General features: G+C 38.0%; 1 protein-coding gene and 1 long non-coding RNA gene across 4 annotated transcripts in view; both read right to left on the bottom strand.

The window, feature by feature from the left end:
- Positions 1–5,443, bottom strand: part of LOC137676780 (uncharacterized) — a 56,940-nt gene extending 51,497 nt beyond the window's left edge. The window contains exon 1 of the long non-coding RNA XR_011050133.1: positions 5,216–5,443. This is a non-coding gene — a long non-coding RNA (uncharacterized lncRNA). The remainder of the gene's footprint in view (positions 1–5,215) is intronic.
- A 201-nt stretch (positions 5,444–5,644) lies between these two features.
- Positions 5,645–14,236, bottom strand: part of NNT (nicotinamide nucleotide transhydrogenase) — a 44,577-nt gene continuing 35,985 nt past the window's right edge. For all 3 annotated transcript variants that reach the window (XM_068424019.1, XM_068424020.1, XM_068424021.1), the window contains exons 20-22: positions 10,195–10,313; positions 9,113–9,228; positions 5,645–7,858 (exon numbers count right to left, since the gene is read on the bottom strand). In XM_068424019.1, the coding sequence (XP_068280120.1) occupies positions 7,715–7,858; positions 9,113–9,228; positions 10,195–10,313 (379 nt within the window). In that variant the 3' untranslated portion in view covers positions 5,645–7,714. The remainder of the gene's footprint in view (positions 7,859–9,112; positions 9,229–10,194; positions 10,314–14,236) is intronic.

Below are 14,236 nucleotides of genomic sequence, written 5' to 3'. Positions count from 1 at the left end.
ATCTCTAACATTAGGACTATGGTCACCTCAAGGTAATACACTAGGATATGTTTCCAAACTAAAACTGAAGTTTCTCATTCATCTCCCATTAAGGCCACATTCACTCTATTCAGATCTTTAATTAACATAAGGGGTTTACAGCTACCTTAAAGAGCAAATGAATCGTAGAATGGTTTGGGTTGGAAACGACCATAAAGATCATCTATTTCCAACCTCCCTGCCATGGGCAGGGACACCTTCCACTAGACCAGTTTGCTCAAAGCCCCATCCAGCCTGGCCTTGAACACTGCCAGGGAGGGGGCATCAACAACTTCTCTGGGCAACCTCTTCCAGTGTCTCACCAGCTTCCCAATAAATAAAAATGAGCAGGTTTATATTTGAAAACAAGTGTTAGAGCAGCAGAGTAACATTTTAGGACCAACCTCAATGGTCAGTCTACAGAGATGGGAAGCTGCCTCTCTTTTCTAGCTTGGCAACAGAGTTACAGACAGAGGACAGTAAGGTGGGGCTACTGTATGGTTTCCTGTTAGATCAACTCCACAAAAAATGCAAAGGTGACTACCGCTGGAGAAGGACAACAGAAGTTACGGTTCTGAGGTCTACAGGCAAAATTCAGCAGCTCCATGGGTAACCTCAACACTGTTCACAGATCAAATTGACCAGGTAGAAAGTGTGGTTTATGATATCTCTGAAAGTTTAAAAAAATAAGTCAATGTTACATCAGGATCATAACATAAAAATTATAGCAATACTTACCACATTGCACTATGTTGATTACACTTCTCTGGTTTTAAAATTCAAATATAATTAGGTCACCTCATATCATGTGGTTCATTCAACTAACACGCAATGGGTATGTTTGGGGACAGAATGCTGATGAAAAATAAGGATTGTTGATGTGCCTATAAATTAGAAAAGAGCCAACTTCCTGTGTTGTGTCCACACATTAACAAATCCACCATAAAACACTTCAAAACGTAAGTTCATTGTACCATGGCCTATGACAACAATGAGCTTCTGAGAATGTAAAATCAGAAAACCAAATGGTTTTTCCTATCCACATCTGTAATATTTTAATAGGGAGAATGGGCAACTGCTAGTTATTACTGCATGAGACAGCTTTCACATCTGTTTGAGCTTTTTGTGTTCACTAGCTGTTAGTTTCCATTCTGCTAGGGATTTTTTAAATTATGGGTTAGACTGACCATGTAATACAATAACTTAATTTCATGCTGTGCTAGAGTTCAACCACAGTCTTTTTTCAGAAGACCTTCTTACGGAGTGTGAAGCCCCCTCAGACCTTTTGTCCTTCAGTCCCTTTGTTGCTTCCTTCCTTTAACAGGGAAAGGTTTGAATAATAACCAGTTTTATGGGTTTCGTCAACGAGGGACAGGAAAAGAAGGTCAAGAGACACAGAGGGCCTTTTCCTGCTCTCACGTCTAATTGCAAAACACTGCACTGCTAGTAAATGTCATATTCAGCACATCTAACAAAACTGCATCATGTATAATTTTATTTTCAAATCTATACTTGCATCTGAAGTAAAGGTCTGATCTTTGCAGCATGACTACTTAACTTCTCTGACACAGAATTTCTTCCCCATCTTGTCTGACCCACTTTGACCCTATTTTCAAAACGTGTAACAGACATTTCGTACCTCTTGTTCACATAATATTCCAAAGACAGCTGTAGCTGGTAAATAAGCTTTAATAGTTATTTTCCATATCCTTGTCTAACTGAAACTGCTTTGCAGAAGTACAACCTACAGAGTTCAAAAAAGTGTCAAGAGGTGTGAATTAAAAAATTAGCAATGTACAATTCAGAGAGCCATTTTTCTAACAGGTAAGTAAAATTGGGTATTAATTTATAATTTATATATGCTGTGCAGAAAATTGGACTGCAGAGTGACAGGTTTCAGAGTGATGTACAGGGCTACATGCAGTCTTGGAGCATATAGGGAAAAATAAAACCGATCAACTGCCATTAAGGGAAGAACACAAACTGCCGATGCATATGTTCAGTTGAAGAGTATGATCCCCTGAATTTTCAGGGAAAATCTGTCTCTACGCAAAAGTGAAACGGAGAAAGCAGAATATTTCAGTTTCATCAAACACTTTTTTCCATTCACTCTCATCAGCTAACATTTCTCACTATCTTTGCAGCTGGAGAAAAAGTTCTTTCCTTAGAAGTCATTATGATGATCACCCTGGAATATGGGCTATAAATTAGTCCCTTGACTTCTCAAGTAATTCCTTAAATCAATGTTTTAGGACTGGTTTTGCTCCTTCAAATCATCACCTTTTGGAAGCTTGGAGCTTTGGATATCACTAAGCTCATTTACGGAAATGTGTAAGCACCTATCTTCCTCTCAGGAAGAACCATGTATCACATTAGTCTAACACAGATAATGTAACACATCCTCTGGGCAGCTACACAGCAGTTGCATTATGCAAGTCATTACCAATTTTTTTTAACCACCCTACACTAGTGATACTGTTGGAACAATACTCATTGCAAGTCTTATGAAACAAGTATTTGAACTGCACTGCTTAGGTACAGAACAGAGTGCTCAGATCTCCCAGTATGCAAATTCCTTCCCGTTTTCCTGCAGAATTTGAAAGCTTACACAAAAGCACACATGTGCTAGTGGAGCAAAAAGCTTTTTTGTTTTGGGGTGGTTTTTCAAATTTAAAGTTAACTTATTACAAATAATTAAGCCCTAGAATGGAAGAAAGTGAATTACACACATCCTCTAATCTCTCTCGTAGGCTCTGGACTTTCACCTTAGCAACTATTTTGGGACAATAGAATCAAACCTGGCAAACAAGGCACTCTGTGCTGAGGACACAAAATCCACCTCTATATGTTTGATGGCATTTAGTATGGACTACCTCTAACCTGGTCCTGCAGACTGAATGATCATGCACAGCTCTAATGTACCTTCTAGCTTAGCTTCAAAAGAATCCAAGGTTGTGTGCTCCAAGACTGTTGTGCAACAGAAACCAAAACTTAGCAAGTGGAAAAAAACTGTGATTCAGTCCAAAAGCCAGCATTTTAGTCCAACTAAAATGTAAAAGTAGGTTCAGTCCCCAATTTCCCTATTTGAATGGACCAGAATTACATGCTTGCCATGAGGAACTGACATAGCAGGATGCGTATGACTCATTAGACTATGACATGGTTTTTAAAATTCCAGACTAAAGCGAGAGATTGAGAAACGGATTGATGGATTATTAGATCACATAACTGCAAACTCATCATTTTGTAACCAGTAAAATTCCCCTACTTATAAAAAGTTACAAAGACAATTTACCAGCACAAAACAAAACTTCATACTTTTCAGGACAGACAGTAAACAGTGTATTTCCTAGAAACAGCAGCTTTTACAAAGGTAGAATTTGATTTCTGACTGGAGTAATGAGTCAATAGCTCAAGAATGGCAAGGAGGAGGACACGGAAACAATAGGCCAGGCAGCCTAACCTTGACCCTGGGAAAGTTACATAGGCAACAACCCTGGGAACTTCATGAAAGATAAGGCGACTAGGAACAGGCAGCACAATTTTCCACAGGCAAAATACCTTGATTTTTAGTAAGGCCTTTGGGCAAGGTTTCCCACATCATCCAGGCACATTAGTGACACACAGTCTGCAGAAGTGGAGTATTGACTAGGTGGAAAACTAGCTGGTGTACCAGACTCAAGTCCAGCTAGTGGTGAAGTACCAGTAGCATTCGCAAGCCGGTCAGTACTGAAGTCAACACTCTTTAAAGTCTTTATTACGGACCTGGACAATGGGAAGGAAAGCCACTCGCAACAAGCTCACAGATTTTAGCAAATTGCAGGAACAAATTATATACTGGAGAGCATGACTGTCAGAGGGACCTCAGCAGGCTAAGGATCGGGTTGACAGGAATCTCAGTAAGTTCCAAGGCAAATGCGAAGACCATTACTCATGATGGAATAACCCCATACAACAGTACAGAGTGGGTGCTGACTAGCTAGAAAACAGATCTGTGGAAAACAAAACGATGGTCCCACTAGACCATCATGAAACAGCAGCACACCCTTGCAGTAAAGGCAAACTGCATATTGGGCTGCATCAGTAAGCACAGAGCCAGCAGGTAAGGGAAGTGATGATTCCCCCGGACATTATACTTGTGAGACTCTGTCTGGATTAGCGTGTCCAGTACAAGAAACCATTGAAATGAGCCACCGTGGGAGCGATCATCCACACATGACATACAATGAGCAACAGAAAAAACTGGGCTTGTCAGCCTTTGAAGGAAAATGGCAGAATCTTCTTGTTTTCCACGAGACAATGGAGAAAACAGACTCTTCTCAGAGGGGCACAGTAACAGGATTCGGATAGGTAACGCATGCAAGTTGCGGCAAAGGAACTTCCAACTAGATATTAAAAGAAAAATTGTACACAATGGGGAAGAATCAAACACTGGAATAGGGCAACAGAGAGGCTGTGGAATCTCTAGCCAAAAAATGTTCAAATCAAAGCCTGGAGCAATCTAATCAAACTGGATGTTTGCAGCAGGGGACTGGACAAAATTATCTCTAGAGAACCCTTCCAAACTAAATTCCTCTGTAACTGTAGTAGTATAACAACTTGTATTAAAAACAAAGATCCAAAGTGTCTCACAGCCATGGACACACACTGCAAACTGGAAAAGTTCCACCAGCTGAACAGAGATTAGCGTCCTCCATCCTCTTTTTGTTCTTGCTACACTGCTTTGCCATGATCTGATCAGAAGAGATTTTCATAGCCTGCTTCAGGCAGGCTAGAGTAAATACATCTTGGGTGATAATAAGCAGCTGGAGATGAGGTCGAGTAAAATCTTCAAACTAGCAGTCAGATCCACAAAAGGACACAGGGTATGGGTTTACCATTTCTCAGACTACGAATCCATATACTGTGGGTACATGCCTCACAGGTGGGCTGTTCAGTCAAGAAGGAAGAGAGATTACCTCATCAGTCAATGCCAGGCTGCAGTCTCTGAAAGAGACCTCAAGTCTCAGCTTGACTAAAGCTTGAAGAAAACATGAAAGTTGCATGCCAGACTTGTGCAATGATACAACTGAACAGACTATCAGATGGCTAAAATTATTCATTTATCATTCACTTTGAAGGTAGAAATTGAAATCATTACAACAATCAACTTGACCATCTTGTAGAACTAAATAACTAAGAACTGAAGCAAACTTACATGGTTATCAGGCTCCAAGGGATAGGATTCATCTTGCACCTCAGCCAATGGAAAATGAAATACTCAGCCAAGTTAGTTCTCACAGCTTTTTTTTTTTTTCCTTTTTTTTTTTTTTCTCCGTCAAAAAGGCAACACATATTGGGACCAACTGTTCTCAGAAGTTGTTTAACCCTCTTCATCTACTAGAAGAGCTCATAGTGAAGTTCTTAAGGTCAGGTGACATCAGTCATACCTAGAATGAATATTTTAAAGAACCATTCATATTAAAAAAAGAAAAGAAATATGCATATTTCACTATGATGCCTTTTCACTACATTCTTCAATCTCAACATTCTTCGGTGGCATTTTGATCTTCACTCACAGAAAGAATCTCAGACTACTTACCTACTCAGGAAACACAACAGGAAAGAAGAGACAGTGAACAATAAAGAAAAATAATCGACTTTTTATTAGCACTTCAACAATTACCTGGTGTTCCATGGTAAAGCAGTTTTAAAGATAACACCGGTACCTCTGATACAACATAACAGTATGGGGTTTTTTTCAAAGTACAAAGGAAAAGATAAGTCTTATATTAGCTACTTATAAGCAGAGACATGTTGCATATCGCAGTTAGATACTTCAAGTTTGTTGACAAGACAAAAATCAATGTTTTAGGATGTTAAATCCCTTCATATCCCCTTTTTGCTTAGTTGGGAGGGAGAAAGAGAGGATTATTTCCTTGTCTTTCCCCTTCTCCCATTTACTTCCTATTTTTTCAGACCTAAAAAGAAAAGTTTAATACAACAAAATCAAAAGGCCATACATGCTACATTCAAGTATAGCTGCCGTGATGTTTTAAATTACAATTTAATTACAAGTCGTTTCCTGCAGCTTACAACATATTAATGCTTACATGACAATTTTTATTTCAAATTATATAAAAGAGATTTGCAAAACGGGTAGCTTCTTTCATACATTGTTACATTTCTTAATGCATTACCTGTTCAAAGTCTGTGTTTTAAGTGATCTTCACATAAAAACAGAGGTAGCTAAGTAGAAATACTATGTTTTATGAGGTCTCTATACATAGCATAATAAAAAATGTTTGTTCTATCAATCAAGATGGATTAATTTCAAGACCGACTTCATAATAGTTTGCCTTCCCCAGATATGAATGCTTTCTAACACAAGTACAGCTATTTCTATTTAGCCTTTGCCACTATGGACAGTTGTTACATCATTATGGAAACACGATAAACTCAATAGGCAAATATTTGAGTTCCACTCAAGTACACTTAACATAATAAAAACAAAACAGCAATCTGTGTCATAACTTAATTTAATTCTTTGCTGAACTTATTATGGGAATTTAACATTGCTTTTAATTAGATTAGAGAGAAGTCAAATATCAAAACACTGGTCAGGGTAATGGTTGGACTCGATGATCCCTGAGGTCTCTTCCAACCTGATTGATTCTGTGATTCTGTGATTTATTTAGAAAAATTCTAATAAACTCCAGCATCTTAAATATATTCAAAAGTGCCTTTTCCAGCATCACAAAAATGTAAATTAAGAAAGCATCACTAAATTTTGAAGTAGCAAATACAGTTAAAAGTCTTAAGTGAGCATAAACTGAAACACTGTGCTCCAAATTCTGTGAACACATCAGGTATGCAAGATGTTCTGCCTGTGCAGAACTGGACCGTATTTTTCCCCAGATAGTTAAAAAGGCAACGATTGGAAAAGATGGAGAATTCAGCAGCTGCTAAAAACAGTTAAGCAGCACGAGTAAGTGCACATTTTCCTTGTCAGGCTTGAAGATCACTTGGTAGGTCCCTGAAGTCCTGTGTTTCATTTTACATAATGTAAGTGGGCACTACAAGAAAGTGGAACTCTATTTTAAAGAAAAGTAACTTTCCTAAAATGTTCCTGATTCACAGCGTCAATACAATGCACAAAAGAAACAGTTCCATTTTTCTACAGAGATTTAACAGAACATTACATTTAGAATCTCAAATCATGTAAGCATCTATTTGCATCTGCTTGCATCTGTTTGTAATTTTGCTTTAAGTTTTGACGAAATAAATAGTTGTTTTGTCCATACTGCCCAAAGAACAGCTGTGATAAGAGAGAATACAATTTTGGCACAGTATTTTTTTAGTTAATTTTCACGACAGAAGTACAGACAGTTAGGAGGAGGAAGCCAAAAACTTCTTAAAGATGACCACGAGTTATTAGCTCCTGCTTTCTAACAGCTCAATGTTAACCTTAAAAAGCAGATTTTCGTTATTTAATGCATTGCCTCATGGGAGATTTAGTTCGAAGGGCTAATGTGCCCATCCTTTCATAAAAGCCTACATTCCCTGACTGAACTACACCTCCTAGGAGTCAATGCAGTCTTCTCCAAATGCCGGCTGCATTATGACAGTAAGAGATTCTTCTACCTCTTGTTTTCCATGACCTCTGTGACAAAACCATAGTCACAATCATGAGTGGAATATAAATCAGTATTTAGCTTTAATACAATTCCCTGACTTTGGCCTGCAGGGCATCACAAGTCTTCTTAGCATCTCCCAACAACATGGCAGTATTGGGTTTGTAGAAGATTGGATTGTCCACCGCTGCGTAACCAACTCCCAAAGTTCTCTTCATTACAATGACCTGAACATAAAGAGTTCATGTTTGAAGCAGTTAAAAAGAACCACCATCCCTCCTCAACCAAAGACAACACAAAACCCACCTCCACAAACAAAGGGAGAGGAAGAGAGATCCCTGGCCAAAATAGGGTGCTCAGTGCTACAAAACTGTATTTCAGATTTTAATATAGCAGACAAATTTATACCCGGACCAGTTTCAGAAACATTTTATTGTTAAACACAATATTACATGTCAGATGAAGAGACTGTGGACACTACACAGGCATACGCTTTTACTTTATTCCATGTAATAAAGTCAAAGCAAGATGGGCACTGATGATTATAACATAGAAGATTTTTGAGGCTTTTTTATTTTTCAACTATTTTAAGAACCCAATTCCCTGACAGCAAGATAATTCAGATGAGCGCTCACATCAATACTTGGTGCAATGCTCTCTGGTACTTCTCCAGACTATTACTCTGAATACAGAGTAATACTTCATACGTGGGTTTAAAAAAAAAAAATCCTAAAATAAATTTCAGCCTGTATTAGCTATTAAATGTCAAATTAGTTAACCATGGCACCTGCAGCAGAGAAACTGTGAAGCTTTACCAACTTTAACCATGTACATGTTTATTTCTCAAATTACAATGCATAGCTATGCGCAAAATGCCGACAAATGTATGTGCCTACAACTCTTGAGTACTTGAATGGCTAACCCACAGAAGAACTGAGGCTACGACTGGGTTCAGAAAAAGAGATCAGAGATTTCACATCAAGGAAACTCAAGTATATGTACTTTAGATCAGATGATGTTGCTTTCAAACAGCAAAACTGGTGAGGTAACAAAACTATCAGTTCAATCTGGACATTGTGGTTCTTATTTAAGCATATTATTAATTTTTGTATTTCCACCTCAATATTAAAGTTGTCAATCAAATTTCCTATAAACTTAAAAAAGCAGATATTTGTACAGAAATGCTTCAGGGCTGCAGATGTGATCAGATCATTTATTTTAATCAATTTTTTAGTAGAACACTTTCATTGATCTTTTCTACTGCAGTCACCATTAGCCTCACTAAAGCACTTGCTGATGACTATAAAATCATGAACAGTGCATCACACTTGCAAAGTACTGACTGTTTTGTTGGACACCTTGCACAGAAGTTTCTCATGGAAACCAGAAGAGTAGAAGAATCTTATCAGTTTATCCTATAAACCCTGTTTTTAAAAGCATGCTACCTAAGCTAGGTGCGAACGCAACTCTCTTAATCTCACCTGTTTGGACTTCCAGACCTCAAGAACTGGCATTCCAGCTATGATAGAGTTTGGATCTTCCTGAGCTGCTGAATTAACTGTATCATTTGCACCAATTACAAGGACCAAGTCAGTTTCTGCAGCAAGACAAAGAAAATAAAACTGACGAAAAATTATCTGAAACCTGAACACTGAAGCTGATGTACATTTTTGTGTTCAATCTGATCTAGAGGCAGAAGAGCCCCTTATGGTAAGCACTCTACAAAAATTTATGGGGACTTTATTTATTCACAAATATTTTACAAACTTACCAGATAAGTTATATGTGAGAGTCTCAGTGTGCTACCATCTACCTCTAGCAAACTGCAAGAGCCTACAACCCCATTCCAAGGCACTCTTTAGACCACTCTGCCACACAAAAGTAAAATTCTTTGATATTTAAATTTGGTTTCATACATAGTATCAACATCTTTAAATTTCTTTGTGCCTGGCTTTTCCTTTGAATATTCTTTAGAAAAATCTTTTACCAGCAACTTCCTGATTTTTAAATAAAGATGTAAGAAAGCAAGAAGTTGTCTGCACAATGCTATACTGGTTTGCAAGACGACAGGGTCAAGTCACCCACAACAGCTGACCTAAAGAAGTAACAGTAGTTTTCCTGTATGGAGCAGTAGCAGTGATAAAGACACAGCATTTATCATTTATTTCACAGCCACAAGCAATTAAAAAAAAACTGTTCTCTTGGTTCTGGAGGAAGTTTCACAGGCCTACTCAGTATCTACTCTTTTTCTGTACTCCTGCATTCAATATTTCCCTTTGCTTTACACCTGTCTGTACTCTCTGCTTCTCAATTTTCTGCTTCTGAGTAAGGCTGTTTCTTGTATTCCTCGGTGCTCACTTACCATCAGCTAGGAGAACGTTCAGATTGCAAGAGAAAGACCTCTGCTCCTCTACAGTGGTATCACAACAGGCACAAAGAAAAACGGAATGCCTTGGCTGAAATTATCTATTTTTAAAATCCTTGTGCGATGCAAAAACAAAAACAAATAAAAATTAACAAGATCAAATCCAATTTACTGGAAACTTATAGCTTGCATACTAACCTGGGAAGTCTTCATTGATCTCATCCATTTCCAGTACAATATCATAGGGAACACCAGCCTCTGCTAGGAGTACGTTCAGCTGACCAGGCATACGGCCAGCCACAGGGTGAATACCAAACCTAACAGGAAAGAAAGTCCAAACCCATTAATAAATACTAACCACTCTGTTTTATACAGTAAAATTGCCACCTGTGAACTACAAGGCTGAGAAGTTCTTAAATATAAGCACACATGTGAATTAATAAAATTAAATGGCTAAACCTTAACAATATCGTAATTACTTTTCCAGTGTTGCTGAAAGCTGAGTGGGTGGGAAAGGGAACAAGGCCCACAGATTTGACTCTTCACCTGGAGAGCAGCTATTCCTTTCCTGCAAAGTTAAAAGTATGACTGACACAACAGGTATGCAAAAGAATATGCTCATTTCCCAGTAAAACTAAATAAGCTAGGAGTACATTTTCCATCCTTCCATCATAAGAAGACTCTTTCTGAAAGGTGTTGCACCTGCAAAGCAGCTTTGGAGAGCCTTCTGGACACTTCCAGTGACAACCCAGAAGGAACTTGTGTCCAGAAATGGCTGGGAACAGATCACTGCAAGACCAACCAACAGAGTAAATTTTCCACCCAGCAATAGCTCATACCAACAAGCTCAGTGGGTTCTCTTCATTTACTTTTGAAAGTAATAGGACTATTTTACCATTTTTTCTGGCTACAATCTGAGCCACATCACACACAGCAAGCCTTCACGTCCACCTTCCAAGCAGTACCATATTTAAAAATCCTGTGACAGGTACCTTTGTTTTGTTATGAATAAGCCTTTTTACTGCAAAACCACCACCCACATCAATATGCTTTGCAGGTCCCTTACATCACTAAAAAGTGAAAGCACCACAGAGTAAATGAACTGGCCACAATATAACACTCTTCATGAAAAGGCCAAAGGACTGTGCAGCCTTCCTGAAGCAAAACCACTCCTAGACCTAAAAATGCCCTTAGCAAATGACCTTATTGACTCAGGTATCTCTAGAGTAGGCATGGTTATCACAGTCTAACACACCAATCCAACAGAAAAATTAGCAACGACTCCACTTAAAGCACAAGACAATGCTTTGCTGCATTAGGTTAATATGCCACTTTCCTCTCACAACCGATCTTAGGACGGGGAAAAAAAAAAAAAGGGAGGCAGAGTGAGGTGAAGAGCTAAGCAGCTATACCAGTTTAAGCATAACAATTCAAGAAATGCTTTCAGAACAGCTCAAAACCAACTTAGAGAAAATACACTGCTTACGAGTTACTAAAAATTCAGACATACAAGGTGGCAGCAAGGGGTGTTAAGGCATGCATGCAGTTCTGTAAGAGTAAAAATCTGACAAAATTCAGAATGGAGATATTAAACTGGTTTAGCTGTCACCCCCAAAGACTTATTTTAGTTGGAAGCGAATCTATTTCTTGTGTTCATTTGCTGGCCCTGAATAAACTAGGCATATCAATGTCTACTGTCCTGTGCATTTTCTATCTTTCCAGCTCTGGAGCTATCACCAAATGTAATGTTGACTCAAGCATACCAGAAATGCCTCAGATGAATGTTGTATAGGGCTGAAGTTAAATGTTTAATAAGAAAGCCTACACGTAATTTGGAAGAGACAGAAAATACCCAAGAGAGAACTGTAAATTCTTGGATTTCTGAAAGGTTTCTGAGCAGAAATCCAAGTGAGTCAGGAATGCAATAAAAGGACTTCAGATTTCTTCAGAAAGGAGGGAAAGACTGATAAATCAACTTGCCATGACAGACAGATTGTCAGATATTTCTGTTTTCAACTCCACCACAATGGAAGTGGATAACACTTCACTGATGGTCCACAAGTCACAGTCCAATCAACACAGACCACTTATGAATTTAACACTGTACAAATACATCCTTAAAAGGGCAACTGAGCACTCCATCAGCGAGACAACATTAAGACAATACAAAGATGAGACAATTGGAACTCCAGAAACAAAATTAAGGACATATGATTAATCCACATAATAGCAGATATAGTACAATTTTAAGCTCTAGGTCAAACAGCAAGATAAAAGCTAGCTTTGAAAGGAATGCTTTTAAAGAAACAAAGAGAATAGATTGTATTCAGCTAGTAAACATTTGGGATCCTGTTGCAAAGGATAATACCTAGAATCAGAAAAAGGAAAGCAAATATACAGGACAAAACATTAACAGCTTACATTTCACACCACTCACTCAGTAATATAAGCCATGTGTAGTACTGCAGCTAGTCCTAGTGTGTACCAAATTCCATCACAGTACAGTAGAAGAACTCTTATTTTGAAGTACACTTGAGAAAAACCATCACTCATCTGGCAGTGGAAATAGATTTTCCAACAAAATTCTCTTTTGTTTCTAACAAAATTATGAGTGTCTTTGTGACCAAAGCTGCTCTAGCAATACACAAAACAAAATACTCGTGAGGTTTCTTTTAAATACTATATACACATACAATCATATTTCAAGGACTGGAAAGCCAAAATTCAAGCTGCAAAGAGAATGAATTTCACCTTTGACCTCACCATTCCTGGCAGGAGGCAAAGAAAGAAGAAAACTGGACAAATTATCTTCGTTCAGGAAGAGTTATGGCATCAAGCATCAGTAGTTAGAGACTTCTTACAGACTCTACCTGAAACCACATACTGTGTATTCACAAAGTTTGAGAAAGCTGCTCATAAAAAAGCTTTCTGGACAAACACTGAAGTGACTCTCAGAAGTCTGCTTCTAAGAGCCTGTTAACCAAATATGACAGTAGCCCGCCGGTACCTCTTGAAACTGGATGTGCAAGTGTGTCAAAAAAAAAAAAAAAATCATTAAAAATATGTGGCCCTCTAAGGCTTTCATTATTTCACAAGATAAGATCTACATACATCTGAAGTAAAATTTGCCTTTACCAATTGAAAGCAGAATTCAGGTAAGCATGGAAAAGAGATAGCTAAAATCCTTGATGGCTCACGTGTCTAACAAAAGCTGTGTATCTTGCTCCTGACTCACAACAGCAGTAGTTCTTCAAAGCTATGTACGTTACGGAAGAAACATTTTGTCACATATGCTACCCCAGATGTTCAAAACGTGAACCTAATTCATATTCAAAACACGAATCATTCTAAGAGAGACATGCTTTACAGTAAAAATGTTTTAAAGTGAAAAACTGCTAAGTTTCTTTGATATGCTTTTAATATCAGTGATGCAAGAACTCCCTTAGGTTGGTTGGTTTTTAAAACAAGCAGAAATCTCACACTCTTTTTGACTTTTTGTTTACATTACATTAAATTTTCAGTCTGCATATACTTTACCCATAACAAAGACTCACAATCATGCTGTGTCTGACTTGAAACATTCTGGTAGTTCATTGAATCACAGAACTCATCAGTAACTTTTTGTCTTGACCCTCATCATGTAACATGAGGCTTGCTTATCACCTCCAATTGTCAGATACACTGAAGCGAGCATACACCTCCTTGCTACTACGACTTCACACCTAAACAGCATGAGTACCAGGCAAGGATAGTCAGCCTTTTTAATCACTATTTTGGACACTTTCTAGCTTTAGAAAGACAACACAGCACACTGAAAAATGAGTTCATATTTTTAACCTTTTCTTGTAATAGAAAGAGTGCAACATTTTCTTTGAAATTTATACTAAAAAAATCTAGAAGTCCCAATATAGTTATCATATCTAGGACAGCACTTCCAGTACAGAATGCACTTAAATTTGTGGGGGAAAAAGTTACTTGAAGTAGTATGAAGTTAATTATAGTAGTACGAAAAGAAAAAGACAACTATTGCATGAAAAATTACTAAAATCTCAGAATGGAAATTTCTTTTTACACAGTTCATAAAGTCAGCATCTATCTTTATTACAACTGGCTAGATAACGTTCTTGGAATCAATACTGAAAGAGCTAGCACCTAGCTAACCCAATGCAGAAGTGTTTCAAGATCACTTCATCCATGTAAAGACAGGATTCCTGTCATTATGCCAATGGACAGAGTGATG

The sequence above is a fragment of the Nyctibius grandis genome, chromosome Z, assembly GCF_013368605.1.
Source record: "Nyctibius grandis isolate bNycGra1 chromosome Z, bNycGra1.pri, whole genome shotgun sequence".
NCBI classification, from domain to species: domain Eukaryota; kingdom Metazoa; phylum Chordata; class Aves; order Nyctibiiformes; family Nyctibiidae; genus Nyctibius; species Nyctibius grandis.
Note: the sequence above shows the minus strand (reverse complement) of the source record. Positions and strands in the feature narration are given on the sequence as shown.